A 21,527-nucleotide genomic window follows, 5' to 3' on the forward strand; every position below is an offset into this window, starting at 1 on the left:
TCGATCTTAGCTTTAAAACAAAAAAGGCTGTGGTGTGAATTTTAGTTTTGACTCTTTTCTGTTAAAAGAAAAACAAAACAAGAACAACCACCACAACAAAACGTTAGTTAAAATTATCTTGTGCCTTAATTGTCTTGGCTCAGGAATTAACACCAACTCAGAGGCACTCAGGGTTTAAAGTTGATGAGCACTCGTGAAAAGACAGTGTAGTTACTAACATAGCATGACAGTCCAAAAGCAATTTAAATGCAGCAAAAGATTCCTTTATTGTCCAGCTCAAGAGTTTGTAATCTGTGCACAGTCTGGTTTGTTCAGGGTTGAAGCTTTATCAGAGGGATATCAGAACACTAAGAATTGTTTTTGAAAAGCTGCTACACCATTCAGGATTCTGCAGTTTTTGTTTGTGTTGCTGTGATACCTGCTAAAGTGTGGATCATGTGTCACATTGCAATTCCTGGTTCTTCAAGTATCAGTCAAGTGAAAGTTTATCAGCAGGTACAAGAGCTCAGTTTTGCTCTGTTTGCTATTTCTTTAAAATACACCTGGGTGTTAATTTACCTTATTTTTTTACTCAACCATAAATTATAAAATATTAAATATGCATTTTTAAATTCTCTATGACTCTCTCTTTGAACCCAAATTATAGGTTTCACCTGTGCTAACAATCCACTGCACAGTGGCCTTGAACTAAAGCCACAAAACACACCACAGAGGCCAACAGCAACTGCCACTCAGACAAGAGTGAGGAAAATGTGTACCCTGCTCTAAACAGGCCAGTGCACTGCCAGGCTGAGCGGGAGGTTGAAAGGATCTTTGTACACTGAATTTTCAGAAGCAGCTATACTTGGCTCTGAAAATAGGAAATCTGGGTTGAGTGTGAAATATCCTTGGTTTGTACAAAGAGAGCTCTTACCTCAGTGGATCCTGAAGCACTGGGACCTGCCTTGGCTTAACAATTCCCCAGATCCTTGTCTCCAGCTACAGCACAGCTGCCTTAGTCCCACTCCTGTCTCCATCTGCTGAAGAAAACTGAAAGAGCAATGATTGTGTCCTTGTTTGCATCAGATGCCTTATCTCTAAAAACTCTTCCATTTTTGTTCAATGAGTTAACATTATGAATTTAAGACATGAAAATGTATCTTATCAAGTATAATTACAAAATAGATTACGAGGCAATGAAACCATCTTTAACTCACTGATTTTTCAGTACTGACTGTAATTACCTAGCTGTTGCCAAAAATGATGTACACACTGATAAAATCTGTGCAGAGATAACCTGACTGCAGTCATTGGTATCTGACAGCTGATGACACCGTGCAATATCTACACAACCTGAGTGAGAAGGAAGAAAGAAAGAAAATATTACTACTGGCATTTATGGAGAAAACAAAAGTCCTGCCTGTTAAGCATTGTGGTTAGTCCTGATCTGAAACATTCAGCAGACACAAAGGAGATGAAAAGCTGAATATTTATTATATGGAAAGGTAACTTTATTTTCAAAACAGAAAAAAACATGTGCAAAGCTGTAGAGTTTGATATCATTAAAATCAATAGTTTAAGTAGAAAGATTCATCTTCCTTCTGATAAATCACTTGGATCATTATCAAACATCATTGTCTTGGTAATGTTAAAATCCATTCCTTGTCTGGCATACACATTTTTATGAATGGGAAGTGGCATAAAACCATTACCAGGAGGGAATGCTGCAGCTCTAGAAAATCAGTGAGAGTGGCCATTCCCCTGCTTTGCTACAACTTTAAAAAGGTCACACTACCTAGGTTTTTTGCAGAGAGTAACCTGGGTTGCAGAGATGATTGGATTTCATCAAGTCCCACTTAAATTCCAAATTTCATTTATGTTCAATGACAGAAGATATACCCAGTCAAATGTTAATTATTTCTTAAAGGTAATTGACATCCAGGATCCTTCCAACAAATGAGGCTGGAAAACCCACAGCAGGTTAATTCTGCTTGCAGGGCACCTCATCCTGAGGCCATCAGCACTACCTGTACTACAAATCCTGTTGGCTTTTCCACTGGCCATGCAAAGTCTTGTCTGTTCTCTCAAGGTGGTAACAATCTCTTTGTGTTTTTATAGCCCAGGAATCACCCAGCTAAAAGGTGTCTGGAAACAAAGTCAAAGTCCTTGAAGACAGTCTGCTCCTTACGGGTTAGGAGAGAAACCTCCTCAGGAGGAGTAAGGATTGGCTTTTGGGAAGTGAACTCTTCATCAAAGTTGCTGATGTCAGTTGGATCTCTTAATGTGGGCACAAAGGGGGGCTTCAGCCTCCTGGCAAACAAGGCATCCCAATCAATTCCCTGTAAGAAAAGGAAGGCAACAGGCCAGAGTGACACAAAGATTATTTATGAAATGTGGAAGTCAGAGGGAGAATTGCAGCCTCCCTTATGGATCATTTGCAACATGTTTTATTTTCACTAATTAAAAAAAAAAAAGAGGAACTGAAAAAAGGCCCCAAACAAACAGCACAGGAGATGGTGCAGAGATTCCCTGCAGTGTATTTTGCAGTTACAACTGTATATAGGAGAAACAAAACTATAGCTCAGCCGTGGCCAGGGGAATCTGTAGATCCCAGCAATTTCTGTTGACATCTCAGTTATTTTCTTTTCCAGTGCAAAGCCAGACAAGTGTTATAAGGCTAAATCCTTTTGGGCAGATAAGTAATAATGAGGAGGGATGGCAACACCTTTGCCTGGAACAGACACATACCTCTGACACAAAGCAATTTAACCTCCATTTCTCTTAAGAGTCATGTGTGCCCTGCAAATGCAGGTGATCAAATAGACTGACTGAAAATCACTATCATCACTAGCTAACATCTTTGATGCTGCAGTTTGATTTTAAAAGGAATATTTGTTCATGTCTCTAAAGTTAAGTATATTTATACAAAGAAGGAGCACAATCAGAAATAAATTGTCTCTGGAAGCATAAAGATCCCAGAAAACAGACTTGGGGGATGTCATTTCTTGCAAGACTTGAAATACATATTCCTGAATGGAGCAATGAGGTGCAACAGACACCATCACTAAGATCTCCCTGATAACAAAGGAAAATAAGCTTCAATACCAACAGATAGCAAATCACTCTGCTCAAACACAAGAAATAAGGCAGAGGTACAAACCAAGTTCCTACCTTAAAAAAGGGCTGAATTTTAATCTCTTCTGCATCTTTTTCCCCTGCTCCCAGTCTACGCTCTGGACATTTCCGAAGCAGCTGCAGAAATATCAGTTCAAAATTAAACAATGGGAACAAGCACAGACAGAAATAACATTCCAGAGAGAAAAACAAAAGAAAGGAGTTGGATTGATCCCTCGGTGTTTCCTCATTCTCACTTTTCACCAAGGTCATCATCTGCCAGAAATAACTCAGACCTCGTTCATTGTAAACAATTTGCAAACAGCGATAAAATACCTGCCATAAACTTCATGGAGCATCTCAGCTTAACTGTGACTATGGGGTCACATTCAAAAACTGAATCCATTCCACTGAATGGCTCTGACATTCCTGCCCTTGAATCAACACTTCTCAGTGCCAGACTTAGCAGGAACAGTAAGCAGCCTGCTTAGTCATCCTTACACAGAAGAATTGCATTTATGTAAAGAGAAGAAAGAGAAAATACGTGCAAATTTTAAATATTTCCTTAGCCTATGAAGGCAGCTCCAGATTACACACACAAATGCTACAGAATCCTAATCAAGTCCCTCTGGATCTACTTACACAGTAAATGCAAATTCCTCAGGCTCCCAGAGACCCACCAGCTCTTTACCTTACGGATTATGGAAAGTGCTTCAGTTGAAAGGAAACGTGGATACCGGACTTCATCATTGACAATGCTGTCAAAGACTTCCTCCTCATCATCTCCAGGGAATGGTGACTACAATTGAGACATTCTATTATTCAATCCACATAGCACCCATTCCTCACTATTAAATAAGCATGAGAATAGCAGGGAGTTGTATGGATTAATTACTGTTTGGCAAACACTATGAAGGGGAAAAAATGTAACTGAAGTGCTAATAAATAGTTTAGCAAATGTTTAGCAAAATTTTACTAAGCCTGGTTAGTGAGAGTCCCTGAGAGAAGCTGCCTTACCTCACCAACGAGCATCTCATAAATGAGCACACCCAGGCCCCACCAGTCCACTGCCCGTGTGTACGAAATGTCCGTCAGCACTTCTGGGGCCAGAAACTCAGGGGTGCCACAGAAGGTGTTTGTCCGGTCTCCAAAACCTATTCCTGTAGGAAAAGAACACTTTGGTAAAATCCAGCACAAGTTACTGAATGGATCTGATGCAGTCTCACCTCCTGAGAGCTGTAGTTTGTTACCTGGGCAAGGGGAATTACCAATGAGACGTGTAAAACCTTTGGCCCCCAACGACTCCAAATAACAAATATACAGACAATGCTTAAATAAACAGCAAACTAAAGGGAACTTCCTGCATGTTGCACTGCTCATTTACTCATCTACATGTTTTATATTGTCCTATATTCTGGCTCCTTTGAGCAAGCAAGTACATTTTAAATGCTTTCAAAAGCCTCTTGAAGATTATACAACATGGTATTCTTCCTAAATTCATCATGGACAGATAGGGGAGGGGTTTTATGTTGTTTGGCTTTTTTGATTTTAATATTTTTAATGGGGATTAATACAAGTTACAAACACATACAAAAGCCCAGATGCCTAACTGATCCTGATGGCTCAGATTCAGCTTCTCCAGTTACTCACCTTCCTTACACAATCCAAAATCTGCGATCTTCACAAATCCTTCAGCATCTAAAAGGAGATTATCCAATTTCAGGTCCCTGCAGGCAAAGGAGATGAAAGAAAACAGTGGATGAAGACTGAGGATTGCCACCCAATTTTTTTTTTTTTTTTTTTTTTGCAAGAGGCAGGAAGTTGATGTTAATAAAGAGAATAAAATCTAGATAAAGTATAGTCTAGATTAGTCTAGATTTGGTTTAATCATGCATTATTTGGAAGATTTCCCCTTAACTGATTGATATTTTCCCCTAAATGAAAGGCTCACAAAGCAGCTTGGAGCTGGGTGGGGCTTATTCATCTGGGAAAGAGCTCCCACAACAGCATGACAAATTACCTATCCCAGTGAAAGAGAAAGAAGTGACTTACAGGTGCCCCCCAGAATGTATTGATATGTCACAGAGGATTAATCACCTGCAACATGCCAGATGAATAGCTTCTAGGTGACTTTCTCTACGGTGAGCACGATGAACATGCTGATAGTGGCAGGGAAAATAAAGACAGGCAGAAAGATTAGAAACCCCAGCAAGAGAGTGAGCTCCAGACACAGCTACACGAAAAATCAACCTTCAAGTTGCTGAACTGTCTTGAGTCTCTGCTGCATTACCTATAAACAATTTTCTTCTCGTGCAAGAACTGGAGCCCCAAGACTACACAGGCTGTATAAAACCTAAAAGACAGAAATAGTTATCAGGCAATATATGAGATTCAAGTTAAAAATTTATAGTGCCTGGATACAAAACTAATTCTCACTCACTGTGCTGTATGCTCTGGAAAGACATCTTCGTGTATGCGCATCATCAGATCCCCCCCTGGAGTGTATTCCATCACAAAACAGGCATGATGAGGGGTCTGGAAACATGCAAACATGTTCACAAGGAATGGATGATCAGAAGAATTGACCACCTCAAAGATTCGCTTCTCACAGTTCAAGCTGCCAGGATTCAAAGAACAAAAATGTCAGTGTTAAACAGACTCAGCAGAAAAGCCTTTTCTATGAGAGGATGAAAAAGAAAATCTTTACATCTTAAGTCAGAGAAATAAAAAGTGAGGGCTAATTACAATATTTACCCTATATACTTCCAAACCTTGAGTTTTAGAGTGTTCTTCAGGTGTCATTCTTACAAAGTTAGACACCATTCTAAGTTTCCTTATTTCTGATTTTAGTTAGCCAACTCTTAAGGTCACATTTAACCTTCAGAGTACCACAGCCAGTACACACCACACCTGCTAACATTTGATTACAGATAATGCAGCCTCTGGCAAAAGAACCATCTCTAAACAAAGCTCACCTATCAATTTCATCTCTCCTAATAATGTCTTTTTTCTTCAAGGCTTTGATGGCATACAGCTTCCCAGTTGCCTTGTATTGGGCAAGCAGTACCTGAAAGACAACAGAAAAGCTGTACTTCAGTCTCATATTTCCTTATCAGATTATTTTAACTCAAATTGACACCAACTATTTCCATCCACTTCAGACAGTTATCCTCAAAACCAAACTCAAGGAACTCAAAAAACAGAGCACTTCTGTTTTGCTCCTTGTGCTGCAGCAGTCAAGAAGGATGTCAGCATCTTCTCCCAAACAGTACTATCACAGCTGGCCCAGTGCTGTAGGAACACCTCAGAGTTCTCATAGAGGGAGCTATGTAGAGTTTTGGGAATGGAACTCTTCCACTAGTGATCCTAGGAAAGGAATAGTAATGGTGTGCTTTGATTAAGTACTCTCAGCACTCTCAGAACAGCTTTCTCCAGGCTTTGAAGTCACAAATCCTCAGGAATTCTGACTGTTAAGAACAGTTACCAGCTGCTGAGCTGGATTTGTTGTTCCATATCTGCACTGCAACAGATCTCTCCTGTACTGCAGTGTTTCTATTCAGACCTCCAGGCAGAGCCCCACTGTCACAACCACTGCCCTCCTCCACTGTGTACTTCTCTACTACCTTCCCAAAGTGGCCACGGCCCAACATAGCGATGCAGTGAAAATCCTCGAGCTGCACTGTCCTTTTCCTGCAGGAAAACAGAGAAGAGACAGTACCCAAGAGATGCATGAGCAGATAACAAAGGATTGTGTGTTTATGTCTAGGGAAGAAGCTCTGTATTGCAAAAAGGAAAGCAAACAGCTGTGCCAACAACCCCTCACTTAATCCTGGCAACTAAAGCTTGTGCTGCTGTTCTGCCACTTAAGAAAGAAGGTAACCCTGATGTAAGGAAATTGGCAGCAGTCTGACTTCCACCTGCACTGGCAACAGGAGCAACAATTCTGACTCTTCTAGGCTTGTTCTCTCAGTTACTTTCGATATCAGGGTTAGTTCCTCTCCACCCCCATCCTTGGGGTAGTAAAACTCAGTTTCAGCTACACTCCTGTAAGCAGACTCAGCACCAATTGTAATCAGACATGAACATGTCTACAGCGCTAGGAGAACAAGGGTGTAAGAAGAATAGAAGTTCTCAAGCAGGAACTGGAAATTAAACACACTGGGACAACAACATATTGTTGGAAGAAAACAGCTGAATGTAATATCAGCCACAAGGTGTTATTAAGGAAACTCAGGCTAAAATATTGCTAGCAAGTAATTTTAAAAAACAAAACAACCTACACCCTAAATGCTTGAGTCTAGGATCATTTTTAAAAGGCAACAGACACACTCCATACTCCTCCAGTAAAGTGAAATGAAGAACTGAGTCTGTCCATGAAGATTTTGCTATTTCTGCTTGTTAAGTCAGTCTTTATTCAACAACAGTAAAAGGGATTTTTACTTGTCTTGGGTATATTTACTGCTGTGTGTCCCTGATATATACAAAATGTGTCTGTATAAGCCACAGACTATAATCAACTTCCTGTTTTATGCCTCCCATCATAATGAGAGACAATGTACTGCAAATCAATAGAAACAGAAGAGTGTGAGGGATGCCAAAAGTAGTTCTGGAATGTATTGCTTAACACAAACACACCTAAATATACCACACCACAGCACTTCAAACACAAGGAAGCCCTTGAAGACAATTAAATGACTTTATTTTCCACTAATTCACCTCTTGCACTGCAGTGCACAGTCTACCACAATAGGCTCACTATTTGGGTTAATGAACAGACACAGCAAACATTTAGACAAGTTCAGATTTTTCATTGTATTTTCCCCACTCAGCATTAAGAATTTGCTGCTGAGAAACCAAAGCACACCTTGAGCAGAATTTTAGACTTCATGCTCAAAAATTTGAGCCCAGTGACTCTTTAATCTGTGACCCGAGACAGCTCATGATATCCACAGTTACCTTGGAGACGCTAGGATTGGAATTCCTGTTACAGGAGAACTGCAAGACTTCTCCTCAACATGGAGCCTCTTCAGGCACTAGGAGGAGAAAGAAAAATACAGTGGGTCATTCTCTGAAATCACCAAGTCTAACCTGAACACCCATATCCAACTTTTCTCCTCTGTCAGGATCCAGCATGACCAGACACATGTTTTTGCAGATGGTCATTGTCTCTGCTTGGAGGTAAGTAGCATAAAAACAGATTATCTATGAGCACACATATTCCCATGTTAAATAATTTTATAGGGTCAAATATTTAATAAAAAAAAAAACACTTTTAAAAGTCTAGGATAGAACATTTACTTCCTAGAAAATGGCATCTCATGTCAAGAGTCAAAATGACCAAAGAATGCAGTTTCCCCTATCACAAAAGCCAAATGAGAAAGGGTAAAATGTGGTAGAACAGATCATTTTACTGCTGAAAGCAATTTTCCTGCTCCTTCCTGTCAGAAAAGCAAAGCTGCTCTTGGGTTTGCCCAGTTTCTTTAATGACAAAGAACCTCATTTTTTCCTGAAGCCTGCTGATCCTCCTTCCCTGCTTTCTCTGTGCAGTCTGTTCTGTACTCTTGCCCTGAACTCCCAATGCTGACCTCCCATTTTGCTTCTCCAAGAAAAGCAAGTTATGATTTTTAAAAAAGGCAAAGAATAAAAAAAAAAAAAAAAAAAGAAAAGAAAAAGCACAACTCTTTATGAAGACTTCATGCCAAATTAATTCACTGGATTCTGAATTCCAGGAGATCAGCCAGCTAATGAGGTACCTGCCTAAAGCATAGCAAATTTCTTCAGTAATAAACAAATAAGAACAAGGCCTTGAAATAACACCAAGCAACAAAGACAACATTCCCAATCAGCCCAGATTTACCGGAGAATCTGCAGGAGACGGTGTTGACTCCTTGGAATTGGCCACCAGAAAAAGGCATGGAGGCTTGGGTGGTGCTTCATCAGCAAATGCAAGCTTAGCCACAGGGAAGTCACTGTATTTGTAAGACAGAATTGAAGGAAATTTTGCCTTAGGGCAGAGCATTGTACACAGACACCTTTGTATCACCTCTGCTGTGCTAGTTCAGTCCAAATCACTGCACAACACAACACCCTGACTCACACCTGAGTCTGTGTAGTACCAACAAGATATATTCTCTTCTAAATTTACTAAAAGTTGGTTAGACTCATATTCTAACACTGGGTCTCTGATGCTATAAAAATAATGAAACACAGGTATGTAGAAATAAGTAAAGAATTTAAGAAATGCTGATTTTAATAGCAACACAGTAACTGAGTCAATTTTTTTTCTTTCCTAAGCATCAGTGTATCAATGGGAATACTGTTTAGAGAACATTAAAAAATTTATTTTGAGGGAAATTTTCTTCTATAACACATTGAACATCTCAACTATGTCCCTTCAGAGTGCTACATTACTGATCAAAGCAGAGCTCACTTTTATCACAACAATCACATGGTGGCCTTGCATGGATCAGTTACTGTACTGGTGAAGACATTTAATGAATGGAATTTTCTTTCCTTTTGAGCACAGAAACTGCACACCTTTTTTTTTTAGACAGACAAATTTTTCTCATTAGTGTCTTCTTTCACCTCAGTAAGGTGCAACAGAATTTTAAGATCTACTCCACACCCATTCCAGAGTGTTACACAACACTCAGGACATCACTTACCTACTCAATTTGGACATTGCATCACCATGACTTTGTGGGGAAACTGGAGGAAAATCTGTGTGATTGGGATCATGAAGTGGAGGACTCAGAGTGCTGATGGAACTACAGGGAGGGAGGAAACTCATCATCAGCCGACCCCAAGCTGCAACATTCATGTTCATTTGAGGAGCTCGGAGAAATTCCTTCCCTGGAGGAGTCAGAGTTAAACCACCAGTAAGATTACAACACACAAATTACAGTCTCATAGTGTTAAACTCTAGTTTTCAACCAAACACTTGTGGGTTACCCCCAAAGGGTAACTCACCCCTGAGAGAATGAGGTTTTCTTCAGGGAATAAAGATTAATGATGGTGATGAAACAGATCTGCTATTTCACCTAAGTTCAGCTGCATATAATACCATAACAATCTTCAGGTTGAAATTGAATAGAATATTAAAAACTGATTTTACTTCAAGTCAGGTTTTCTTCTCTTTCAACACTACATTTTAATTGTGCAGCCTATTAACAGGAAGTTTCTGAAAATGTGTTAAAAAGAGTAAAACATTTAGGATATTTTCATTATTTTTACTACTTCCTGAAGAGTATAAATATAAAATGTCATTTATCCTCACTGCCACAAAAGCTCAGTATGTAAAGTTTCACCTTATTCAGCTTCAAATGAAAGAATTTGTAGAGAAATAAGAAAGCATGCAAGCTATTCCAGTTCTCAAATCTCATAAATCTGAGATGCCAGCTCTAGAGACTTGATAGTCAGTAGCCTGTTCATGCTAGAGTTCTGTAATTCAGAGTTTTCCAGAAAACCTTTCAATATCTGTTCATCAGTAACAGCATGGCTGGTAAATTAGTACAATTTGAGTCCTGGATCTTGTCATAGAATCATGGAATGGTTTGGATTGGAAGAGACCTTAATGACCATCAAATTCAAACCCCCTGCCATAGGCAGGACACCTTCCACTATCCCAGCTTGCTCCAAGCCCCACCCAAGCTGGCCTTGGATATTTCCAGGGATGGCACAGCCACAGCTTCTCTGGGCACCCTGTGCCCCATCACCCTCACAGGAAACAATTTCTTCCCAATATGCCATCTAATCCTGCCCTATCAGTGGGAAGCCATTCTCCCTTTGTCCTGTCACTTCAGGCTCTTTCCCAGAGTCCCTCTCCAGCTTTCTTGGAGTCTCTTTAAGGCACTGGGAGGGGCTCCAAGGTCTCCCAAGAGCCTTCTCTGAGCTAAGCAGCCTCAGTTCCTTCAGTCTGTGTCCAGAGCAGAGAGGCTCCAGCCCTCTGAACATCTTCATGGCCCTCCCTGCTCCAAGAGGTCCATGTCCTTCTAATGCTGGAGTCCCCAGGGCTAAGCAGTCTGTTAAATAACTAGCAATTAAATCCTCCTAGCAATGTTAATTGTGAGTAACAGCACCACGACATTACCACATTACAGATGGTGCTGCAGCCAGACTGACTGCTCTTCATGTAACTGAACAAACTTTCACATACACAGTAATTAGCAAGAGTTTTAACATTTCTCAGATTGAGTAGGACAGCAGAACCTGCTTGTGCAAAACTCTGCCCTCACCCTGGACAGTCACTTCTCCAGCACCTCACCTTTCTGTTTGGGGAAAATGCGCTTCTGACGCTGCAGTTTTGGCTTCCTCTCAATGACAGGATTACAGAACATCACCTGTCAAAGAAGTAAAAGAGATTTGTCAGGATTCTCCATTTAAATTGCAAACCCAAATTTTCACACATGCCTGTCTTCTCATCAAAATCTCCCTTCCTGTCTGTTTAGCAAATTTCAAGTCACTCCCAGACTCCAATCTCAGTTATTTCAGATTCACCCCCAATCAGTTTCTACTTCAGTTGTGAGTTAAGAGATTGGAATTATCTGCTACCTGAAATTCAGAAAAGGCCCAGAATTAATATCAATTTGCATCTCCCAAAACCTTTATATCATTTGTGAGGTCGTGTATAAAGAACACGCCCATTTGTAGGGTAACAAACATAGTTCATGGCACAGAAGTAAAAAAAAAAAAATAACAAAACCAAATGCTACAAACCAACCACAAATAACATGAAGGCAAGGAGAGGCAGCAAATTTTGGTACATGAGGCTCACATCCTACTTTGGAATGATAACCACAGGAACGTTCATCACAACACAAAGGAGAAAATACTGAGGCTTTTAAGGGATTATCGAGATGATCTCTACATTGATGGTACTTCAAACTATTATTAGCCTCAGAAAGATGATAAAATAAGCATAGCCAGAGGGAGTTTGGATCTCTGATTCTACAGTCTCTGTGATTCAATCCTGACCATTAAGCCATATGTTTAATTAAAGTGCCACCAATGACTCATAATGAAAGCAAATAAAAACGAACGGATTTTCACAGCACACACATAATTACAGTGGAGCAGCTGAAAAGTCACTCTAGGCTATGGCATGTGCACATCTATTCTATCATGTTGTTCCTTATTCTTATATGGGCTATTGATGCAAGAGGGTTTCAGGTATCATTCCACCCTTCTAGATTATTGCTCTCTCCATTCCTTGTATTCTGGGTTGAACGACTGCTTTCAGGGCAGACACCCTAAATAGACAGAATTCCCTGAAAAAGAAACAAAGCTTACATTTATACCTCTGCAAAAAGCATTCCTTGGGGCTCCAGCGAGAGGCACATCCCATGACGTTCATTATCAAGAAAATCATCCAAACGTAAAAACTTCACTGCACAGAGTTCTCTCCAATCCCTCCAATAAATTGCAATTTCTAGCTCACGAGACTGGTGGGATGGGTGAGTGGTGGGGGAGAAAACAAAGGCAGAATAATTACATGCTCTGGAAATGGTACATGTATTTGTAAAAAAAAAAAAAAAATCAGTAAACTAAAGAGTATGCACAAAAAACTTCTTTAGTGCTTCTGTTCCCTGCTTTTGATGTTTTTAGATGTTCTTAGCTACAGACCCTCTTGGAGGTTGCTGTCTTGGCTCCCCATTTAGAAATCCCTAAGAGCGCTTTGCTGATAAGATGAAATAAAACTGCTCAGATAAGGAGAGAAGGACAGCAGATGCTGCTCAGTCTGAATCTCTGGCAGAGATGCTCTGCCTTCAGGGGAACTGGAGCTAGCTGGGAAATCAAAGGACATGGGGACAGCAGCAATACAGGGTTGAGCTAAGTGGAATGGCAGCTAAACAAGCAAATCAGGTAAAGTTAAAAGGAAAAGCAAACACCACATGAATCTGAGGCAGACTTACCCGGTCCAGCTCAATGGCAAAGCTCTGGTCCCATGCCTGGTTATTAACTGGTCCCCAGTTTGTTTGGCCAACCACTTTATTGTCCACTTTGAGCACAGCGAGAACCTCATCTGGACAAAGGAGGAAACATGGATTATAATGTTTTATCAAAGAAAATCTCTCATGCTAAAGGTGGACATCCCAACCAATTTCCAGGAGAGCCCTAGGAGGACTGGGCAAAATGCAATTCATTCTCCCTCTTAGTTTTGCAGAAATTTGGTTTTTTTTAACAACACTTGTGCCAGGCTGACCCAGTGAGAAGCCCCCTTGCTCTGATGTGCCACCAGCAGGTGAACAGGGAGCTCTGTACTCACTACATGGCTCCTCATTCCGGTATTTTCCTGCAACACCACGGCCATGGATGCCCAGGCCAACTCGTGTCCGGGAAAGGGACCTCAAATCGCTGGGGCTGCCACAGATGGGAGAAGAACTTGTCATTCGGGAACGTCCTGGAACATTTTCCAATAGATCCTGGCATCCCATCAGTCTCACTTCCAGTGTTCCTGAGGAATTTTAGGAGAATAAGGAATATTATTATGTAAAAGATAAAGTTATTCCAGTCAGCCTGACCTCAAAGAAGTGCCAGAATTTCTTAGATTCATGATTTCTTGGTCAACAGCTTAAATTGACTCCACATTAACAGACTGTAAATCTGTATGCTCAGAAAGCTCTGCCTGATCTAGAAGACAGAAGTCCAGCTCCTAGAAAATCCAATGTCCATAACAAAAAGAAGAAATAGAATTAATTTTTCTCTCTGTTCTCCTCACAACAACATGTCAGGCAGGATCCCTTTACCTGTAAGGGCTGTAGGTTTGATGACTAAAGTGGGTTGGATGCTGCCATGCCGGGCTCCCAGGGAGGAAGTGTTTACTAGCTCCTGTTTGATGAGTGCTCTTTTTGGGTGATCAGGAGAAAGCTCACTGAGCTGACGTTCCAGGGAGAAGCGCAGCAGATCAATCTTCTGAGAGGACTCTTGCAAACGGCCCTGAGCCTACCAGTGTGAAGAGAAAGATTGTCAACAGAAACCAAGCAGAAATTTTTCATAGAGAGTCTCAGACGGTGTATTATGAGCTACAGTAAGCTCAGAAAAAACTCAACAGGACAACATCTTGCTAATAAGGATAAAGATCAAATATTTTCCCATAAGGCTTGAACCCCCACCAGCGTCACTTCTGATGTTCCTGAGAAATTTCACCAAAGCAAAGAACGCTATCCCTAGAAGGAAAAGTGATCCCAGTCTGTCTCAACAGAGAGACAGGAAATTCCTAAATTAGAAACTTAGTTAACCCTGCTCATTCAAACTAAATCACTAATGTGGGGGCATGAAACCACCCTCTTAAGAAGGCCTGAGCAATGCTTGCTTACCTCAGCCAAAAATTTGCGATCCTGTACCCGACTGCCCCCCAGGATCTTCAGCACATTTTTTGCTCCCTCTGCTACAGCAGCTTCAATGCGCAGGTGATGCCTCAGCTCCTCGATCCGCAGCTCCAAAGCACTGATGGTGGTGCCCATCCTCACTGGCCATTTGGGAGGTAAAACACAGCAAGGATGAAAATCAGCCAAGTACTGCGGATCTTAGGGCTCTCTCTGCATCTGTATCAGTTCCTTAAAGCATGTTACCTGCTGGATCCACTGCATCTTCCATCCCTCCAGCTGACTGAGATACCTTCACAATGTGCATGCGGATTATTTCAATCTTTGTCTTGCTGTCCTGAAGCATCTGCTGAGCTGTAGCCAGCAGCTTCCGCTCCTGCCAAAAGGAATCAGAGAGAAAACCATGATCACCAAACATGGGTGATGATGATGTGCTCACATACAAGGTGAGGTGGTACTTGCACAAAGTCATAACTGACTCTGAAATGGAATACACGGGTGGTTATGTAAAGGAGGCACCACTGAGGATCAAGGACTCTGAGATCACCATCTCCGTTTGCAGAGGGAAAGGACAGGTCAAGGATGTGCTCAGTTAATATCAAATCCTGCAGTCACTGAGGCTTGTTGTTCCCTGGTTAACTGTGCTTACAGTGTTCTGTGAGCAGAGGTTTTGAACAAATAAAATTATCCCAGCCCTCTTACGCTGCTGGTCTTAATGAATTAAGCTTCATAATAAGCTTGGATTTGAAATGTTTTAAATCATCTTTTGACTTTTAAATACAATTATGCCAAACTCAAAAATGAGACAAATATGAATCCAGCAAACCTCTGAAAATTTTTCTCAGATAAAGATATACCACACACTGTGCTATATCCTAAGCAACTCAGTGATATCAAAACATCACCCCAAGTAACTCAGTTACAACACCAATGCTTTCTTAGCTTTCTTTCCTCATCCTTACCTCTTATATCACCCTTATGTGCTCTCATTATGCTGAGACTCAAAGAGATAGGATTTAGGCAAACGAGCTTTGCAAATTAATTTCTCTCCCACAATTATCAGAGAGAGAGATTTGTGTATAGACTTAAAACACAAATTTTGATCCAGTAATCCATGCTCCCAAATGGCTCTTTATTTCTGCTTACCTTGGATGTTGAATACATTTGGATCATGTTCTCAGCTCCTTGCTTCACTTTCATTTCAACGTGCAGCTGCTTTTTCAAAGCTTCAACCTTCCTTGCCATGGGGTCTGGGTTTCTTTCCCAGAGACAGGGATCAGGAGATACAGATCCATCTGCACAAACAACACAATCAATACCATTAGTCATCTTGTCTCGTTTCATTTCGCCGGGTTATAGATGGGTGACTCTGCAAAGGAAAGTTAGGCTATAAAATAAGGTATAAAAAGGTCTTATATACAAAACTGACTGGGAAACACCTCCAAATGAAGTTCAAGCTCATATCTGTAAATATTTCCTACTTTATCAATGAACCTGTCCTAACAAGCACTCATCCAATTTCATACTCATTCATCCTGTAAAATACTTGGATATTCAAATACCCAGAAATTCTATTCAAATCTCTTCATTTCCACCTACAACCTATTCCTGAATACTGCTCATGCCCACCATTCTCAGATGGTTTTCTTCCTACACTTCCTTCACCTTTATAGCATCATTCTGAACTTTTTATACCACATATAACTTCATCAGTTAAATACCAAGAATCTCCCACTACTCATGAGCCCTCAGTAAAAGACTGTATCAATTATATCAATACCCCTAGAGATTAAGCACTCTGACAGAATGTTCCAGTCAATCATGACCCAATACCTACCTGTGGTACTCTCCTCTTTGTCTGTTATCACAATCCTTGCATTGAGCTCCTGAAGTTCCCAGTGCAGCTGCTCCAGTTTTCGGTTGGAAGATTTCAGTACGTGTTCGATGTGAACGAGATTCTTCCTGTCTGTCGTGGCTTTGCGCAGGTTTTCTGCTCCCTCTTTGATTTTCAGTTCTTTCTGTATAGCCCTGCGAAGCAGCTCCTTCTCACCCTCCAGTTTCTGCTGGAAGCTTGGGTCCATTAAGTTCACACCATTGCCCAGCTGCAAGAGAGAGCTGCCCTGCAGCCCAAGAGCATTGAGCAAGAGGATTTCAGAGAGAACACTGTCCAACCATCCTTATTACACTGCAGCAATACCCTCATAAGATTTCACTCCTTCATTTCATTCAGAAATTCTGAAGTCAATCTTTTCACCAATTTTTCAAGAAGAAAAAGCTACATTTCAATTGCAGAGGACAGAAAACAACTTTGATCTCAACATGACCAAATTTAAACCACAGTGGAGAAAAACCTTCCTCTTACTTGCCCCCTTGTTATTTAATGTCTACACACATCTTTGTTCTTCAAGAATTAAAGCTCAGCCAATACTTGCTCTTATTCTGATCAACATTAACTTCTACCAGTATGATGTTTTAGATACAGATTTTTATCTGATTATGCCTTGATGCTGCTCAAAGACTCATCTCAGTTAATCTGTTAGAGCTTTTAGGAATGCCACAAGCATGTGTTAACTCTCAGCTGTTGTCCCTGAAGAAGAAAAACACAAGCCCTACAGCTGTTTCTACAAATGATCAAGCAAAAGAATAAGTTTGACTGTCTGCTGTGTCTGAAAAGGTGAGCAGATTGGTGTCTCAATCTCTGCTCTCTAAAGGCCATGTTAAACACTGATTATTTTGAGTAGCTTTAGTGGTATTCACACTCGTCCTGGGCTTTGTTTAACATCATTTCCAATACTACTCGTTCTAGTGATAAATGGCTCAGCAACAGCTCTGGACAGAGCTGCTCTGTCACAGACTCTGGACATGCCCAGTTTGGGAAGAGCAGAGGTTTAATCTCACTGCCCAAATAAACACTGGATTCAGACAGGAGCTGCAAAGCATCCCTAAGGGTGCTACCCAATACCAGAACACATCCAAACAAGAGCCTGTGCTTCTCTCTTCAACAGGAAGAGCAACTTTAATGCATCCAAAGCAATGAATGTATTCTAACCTCACATAATGACTCACACCATGGATTAAATGCAAAAGAAATGGTCAAGCACTGCTACAGTAAATGGTTTAACATCACAGAGCACATCAGGGACTAAAGACAGCACTCAGGAATCCCGACTTGTTTTCACACTCTGTCACTGGTTGACCACATTTCCAACAACAAACCATGTTGGTTTTGTTTTACTCATGTACATTAATAGACTTCCAGAGTGTGCTGTGCATCCAAAGCCTCCTCCAGAAACAATTACTTAATCAAAGACTTAACCAAACATCTTTGATTAGTTTTTTGCTATAATTTCAGTCCAATGGCACAAAGAAAAAGGGGGAAAAATCCATTTTAAAAGTTGGCCTAAATCCAAGATTTGGCCACAATAGCCAAAATAGGAGTTGTTCAGATTGGTAAGGAAACAAAAAGGTTCAGACTAACATCCTGATTCCAGGAAGTTCTCGCCCAATTAGTAAAGCCAGGAACTAAGCCAGAGCTTTGAAAGACATCCAAAGTTTTGTGAGGAAGAACTTGAATCATGGAGTTCCTGAGTCACAGGCAACCTTTACCAGCCCTAAATTGGAAAATCAAAAAGCTCTTTATCCAGTTTGCAGCGAATTACTAAAAGGAGCATGATGGTTACAATTCTCATTTAAATAATTAATAAAAGCACATAGATTCATCTTCTATCCAAACTATGCAAATGGGTGTAAGAATTTCCTCCCCTGGATGCACTCAGAGCAAAGAATGAGCAGTGGTACAACAGTAATACCAATAAAAGGTGCTGAATATGAAACTCTGGGTATTGATTCAGAGAACAGGTACAGTCTCTGCTGTTCTCAGGTCAATTTTCTTCCACATCACTCTCTGTCAAAAGCTAATCTGAATATTAGTTAACACACCAGGCTAAATTTCTTAATATATTTAGAATGCAACATGTTTCACTTCCCCATCTTCCCCTCTGTGGATCAGAAGGTGCCATAACATCAGCATTGTTTGAACCAGGAAGATAAAATACTCCATTTTCGAGAAGCACGGGAAAGACAAATTTGCATGTGGGTTGAGCCATTTTGCCTCCTGGCTCAGGAGTTTCAGTGGGGTGTCAGGACACTGCCACTGCCTGTGCTGCAGCTGTTCTTGGGTTCCCTGGGAGGGTCAGTCTCCAACACAATCCTGAAATGCATTTACAGCTTGCAGAGAAGTACCCAAAGTAGCTGAAATTGGCTTGCTTTTGGCACTTGTAGTAGGGATGCTGGAGCTCACCCAGGGCTTCTGCCAGGCTCGTGTCATACCCAGGTCCAACTAGCAAAAATTTCAGCAGTGTGAGTTACACTTAATCCTCTGGATTGCAGCCAGGGAGATCCCATCCCATCAAGCATGCCCAGCTCGGAAATGAGTTTCACCTGCACAAAGCTCAAAGCAAACCTGGCCTTTACACTTTCACCACTAACACAGAAATTGATTTACAATTGTATTTAATAAGCCAGCGGTGAGGCTCCCATCCTCCCTGCAGCCCAAACATTCCCAGGACATTTTAAATCCCATCTCTCACAGCTTCTTTGTGCCATAGGGATGAGGCCCAAGTCGGGGAGCCTCATGCCAGCCACATTCAAGTGTTACAAGAAAAAGTCACTAATTTAGTGGCTACCTTGGTCATGAAAGTCACTAAGTCAGTGGCTAACTTAGGGAAAAGGCACTTGTGGTCCTGCCTGGAGCCTTCCCTGCTCCAAGGCTGAGGGTGGGAAGCAGCGAGCCCAGGAAACGCCGGGATGGGAAGAACCCGGTCGGGCGGCAGCCAGCGCTCTTTGTGTCGGCCTCTCTGTGCCTTCTTTCCCAGATTAGGCTTGAAACTTTCGTCTCAAGGGAAGGAGAAAAGACATCTCCCCCTCTCCGGGGAGCTTGTTCCAGACACGAATGTTTTCCCAGCACGGAGCCTGGCTGCCCTCCCGGCCCCGCGCCAGCCCTGCCTCGCCTCCAACACCTCCTGGACGCCGAGAGATTTCCTCAGCTGGCACCAACTTGGCCCGAACCCCATTTCTCTGAGGCGAAGAGGGACATTTTTAGGGGATCCCACCAGCTCCCCACACCTTCTCCCACCTCCTTGGGCGCGGCCATGCGAGTGGAGGGGGAGCGGCGTGAAGCCCCTCACCACAGCCGCCTCTGCGGGGGCTCCCGGCGGGGCGGGACACGGGATTTTCCCTGCGGGGGGATGGATGGAGGGACCCCCAAAGGGCACAGAGACTCCCAGAGGGCGCAGGGCCGCAGTGTTTTCCCGGCGGGGACATGGATGGAGGGAGCTCCGAAGGGCGGAGCGGTGGTTTCCCCGCGAAGGACCCCCGAAGGGCGGGGCGGGGCACGGATGGAGGGACCCCCAAAGAGCACAGGGAACCCCAAAAGGCGCGGGGACAGCTTTCCCCCAAGGCGCCGCTCGCCCCGCTGCCACCCGAGCCCTCAGCGCTCACCTGCGGGGTCGCCATCGCCGCCATTGCTCCGCCCGGACCGGCACTTTTCAAACTCGGCGGTCCCGGGGCCGCCGCCAGCGCCCTCTCGCGGGGGCTGCCCGGGGGAGCCGCCGGCGGGCGGCCCTCGGGAGCCGGAGCGCGACAAGGAGCGGGAGCCGCCCTTCCCCACACGGCCCGGGGCGGCCGCCGCTCCGGCCCCCGGCGGAGGTGGTGCCGCCTCCGCCCGCCCCGAGGGGAAACGCGCGGGCGAGTCCCGTGAGGCGGCGGGAAGGAGCGAGGGCGCCGCGGGCGCGGAGATACCGGACAGCGCCCGCCGGGGAAGGAAAGGCTGGAGAGCGGCAGGAGGGGTCAGTGCCCGCCGTGGCACAGAGGCTGCGGCCCGTGCAGGAGGGAGGGGACGGGCGGCTCAGTGGCTCCGTCCCTCTGGAAGCCCTGAGCAGAAACGCCCGCGGGTGGCCCCGGCCGGGCCCGTTGTGCTCGGCCGTCGCTGGTTCCCGATTTCAGTTCTCCACATGGGCTCCCGATCGGCGCTTGTTCGTAGCGGAACCAGCGAAGTGCAGCTTTCCTTGCGACGGGATCCCCGGATCCCATCCCTGCAACGGGGCGATGCCTTCACAGTGCTGGGCGCCGGGTAAATTTTCCTCTGCAAAACTGCCTCTTCTCACGCAGAATCTGAGGTTTGTGCTGAATATTTGAGTGAAAATCATCCCACGTGCATTGGCGAGGCTGCAGCAATCCCCCAGCTATTGTAGTAAAAAAACACCGTGCTGCAGTGCTGCCACAGCATCACACAGAACCGACAGTGTGTCAGTGCCTAAAACAAATTAAAAAGATACTTGTTGCCTTCAGGTGTTCAAAGAGGCTCGTCATCAGTATTACATAATGTTACTATCCTACTAATACGCTTTTCAATCATGGAACCGTGCACAACTGTGAATCAGAAGGCATTTAGAGGTGATAGTATTCCCACATACAAATTTAGAAATATACTAATAAACAGATGTGTGTTCCTTTTACTTAATTAGAACAGTTTTTCTAGCCTAAATATTTTGTAAGTGATGTGCAACTGAGTAATTAATAAAAGGAACTCATCATAAAATTAAAAATTTGGATCTAGCTTAACTGACTTGAATTAATAAAGCCTTAAACTAATACAAAACCTTTGAATATGCCCCTGCTGTTAATAAAGCAAATGCATTTGATTAATATAATCCCTTCAGAAACCTGATGCTATTTAGAACACGGTCCAGGCTCTGTTTAGTGTTTAAGCAATTATTTTAATTTGACTGTTCATTCAGTGGAAATATTGGAGAGGGGAAAATCAAGCTAGTAAGCCTAGACCGAGTTCCCGAGGAGCAGGTCCGTCCCAGCAGTCGGGGTTGGGCTGAGTTTGGCTGACACTGGGTTTGTGCTTGGGGGGCTCTGGCTGGGATTCTTTGCCCACCACGCCCTCGGGGTTCATAGAGCAGCTTCCCCCTCTTCCCTGCAGGTCTCAGACACCGCAGGGCAGGCAGAGGAAGGGCAGGGGGCAGTTCAGGGCTGCCGGGGAGCTGGAATTCCCCAGCCTGGAGGGAAAGGGCTGCTCTCGGCTCCCGGGGGCTCCCCAGCCCT

The 21,527-nt window shown here is 43.0% G+C and overlaps 2 protein-coding genes across 4 annotated transcripts in view; one reads left to right on the forward strand and one right to left on the reverse strand.

Annotated features, from left to right (window-relative positions):
- DOLK (dolichol kinase) overlaps window positions 1–20,731 on the forward strand; it is a 113,388-nt gene extending 92,657 nt beyond the window's left edge. Inside the window, exon 3 of the transcript XR_013776568.1 lies at window positions 20,720–20,731. The gene's annotated coding sequence lies outside the window, so the exon portion shown is untranslated. The remainder of the gene's footprint in view (window positions 1–20,719) is intronic.
- Window positions 66–20,318, reverse strand: PKN3 (protein kinase N3). Of its 3 annotated transcripts, XR_013776566.1 has the most exons (23): window positions 19,917–20,318; window positions 16,255–16,537; window positions 15,564–15,712; window positions 14,664–14,793; window positions 14,409–14,560; window positions 13,839–14,034; window positions 13,358–13,546; window positions 13,005–13,114; window positions 12,390–12,533; window positions 11,357–11,432; window positions 9,759–9,945; window positions 8,951–9,062; window positions 8,050–8,126; window positions 6,717–6,783; window positions 6,069–6,160; window positions 5,534–5,710; window positions 5,384–5,446; window positions 4,744–4,820; window positions 4,111–4,253; window positions 3,785–3,892; window positions 3,151–3,231; window positions 1,253–2,318; window positions 66–1,029 (listed from the first exon to the last, which is right to left on the reverse strand). XR_013776566.1 is itself a non-coding variant. In XM_079323962.1 (22 exons), exons 1-22 carry the CDS (start codon window positions 19,938–19,940, stop codon window positions 2,106–2,108), a joined length of 2,832 nt encoding a protein of 943 aa, XP_079180088.1. In that variant the 5' UTR covers window positions 19,941–20,318; the 3' UTR covers window positions 66–2,105. The 3 variants fall into 3 exon arrangements, 2 of the variants coding, with proteins under 2 accessions (XP_079180088.1, XP_079180087.1); XM_079323962.1 differs by having other exon boundaries at window positions 66–2,318; window positions 16,255–16,519; XM_079323961.1 differs by having other exon boundaries at window positions 66–2,318.
- Window positions 20,732–21,527: the final 796 nt, after the last annotated feature.

This window comes from Erithacus rubecula, assembly GCF_903797595.1.
Source record: "Erithacus rubecula genome assembly, chromosome: 21".
NCBI classification, from domain to species: domain Eukaryota; kingdom Metazoa; phylum Chordata; class Aves; order Passeriformes; family Muscicapidae; genus Erithacus; species Erithacus rubecula.

What these genes read in the sequence shown, in the direction of transcription:
- PKN3 (XM_079323961.1), bottom strand. Translation starts at nt 19,940, where the DNA reads ATGGCGGCGATGGCGACCCCGCAG. An exon ending in AGATGCAGTGGATCCAGCAG is followed by an intron (nt 14,561 to 14,663) that starts GTAACATGCTTT and finishes CCAAATGGCCAG; the next exon opens with TGAGGATGGGCACCACCATC. An exon ending in CACTTTCCATAATCCGTAAG is followed by an intron (nt 3,232 to 3,784) that starts GTAAAGAGCTGG and finishes ATATTTCTGCAG; the next exon opens with CTGCTTCGGAAATGTCCAGA.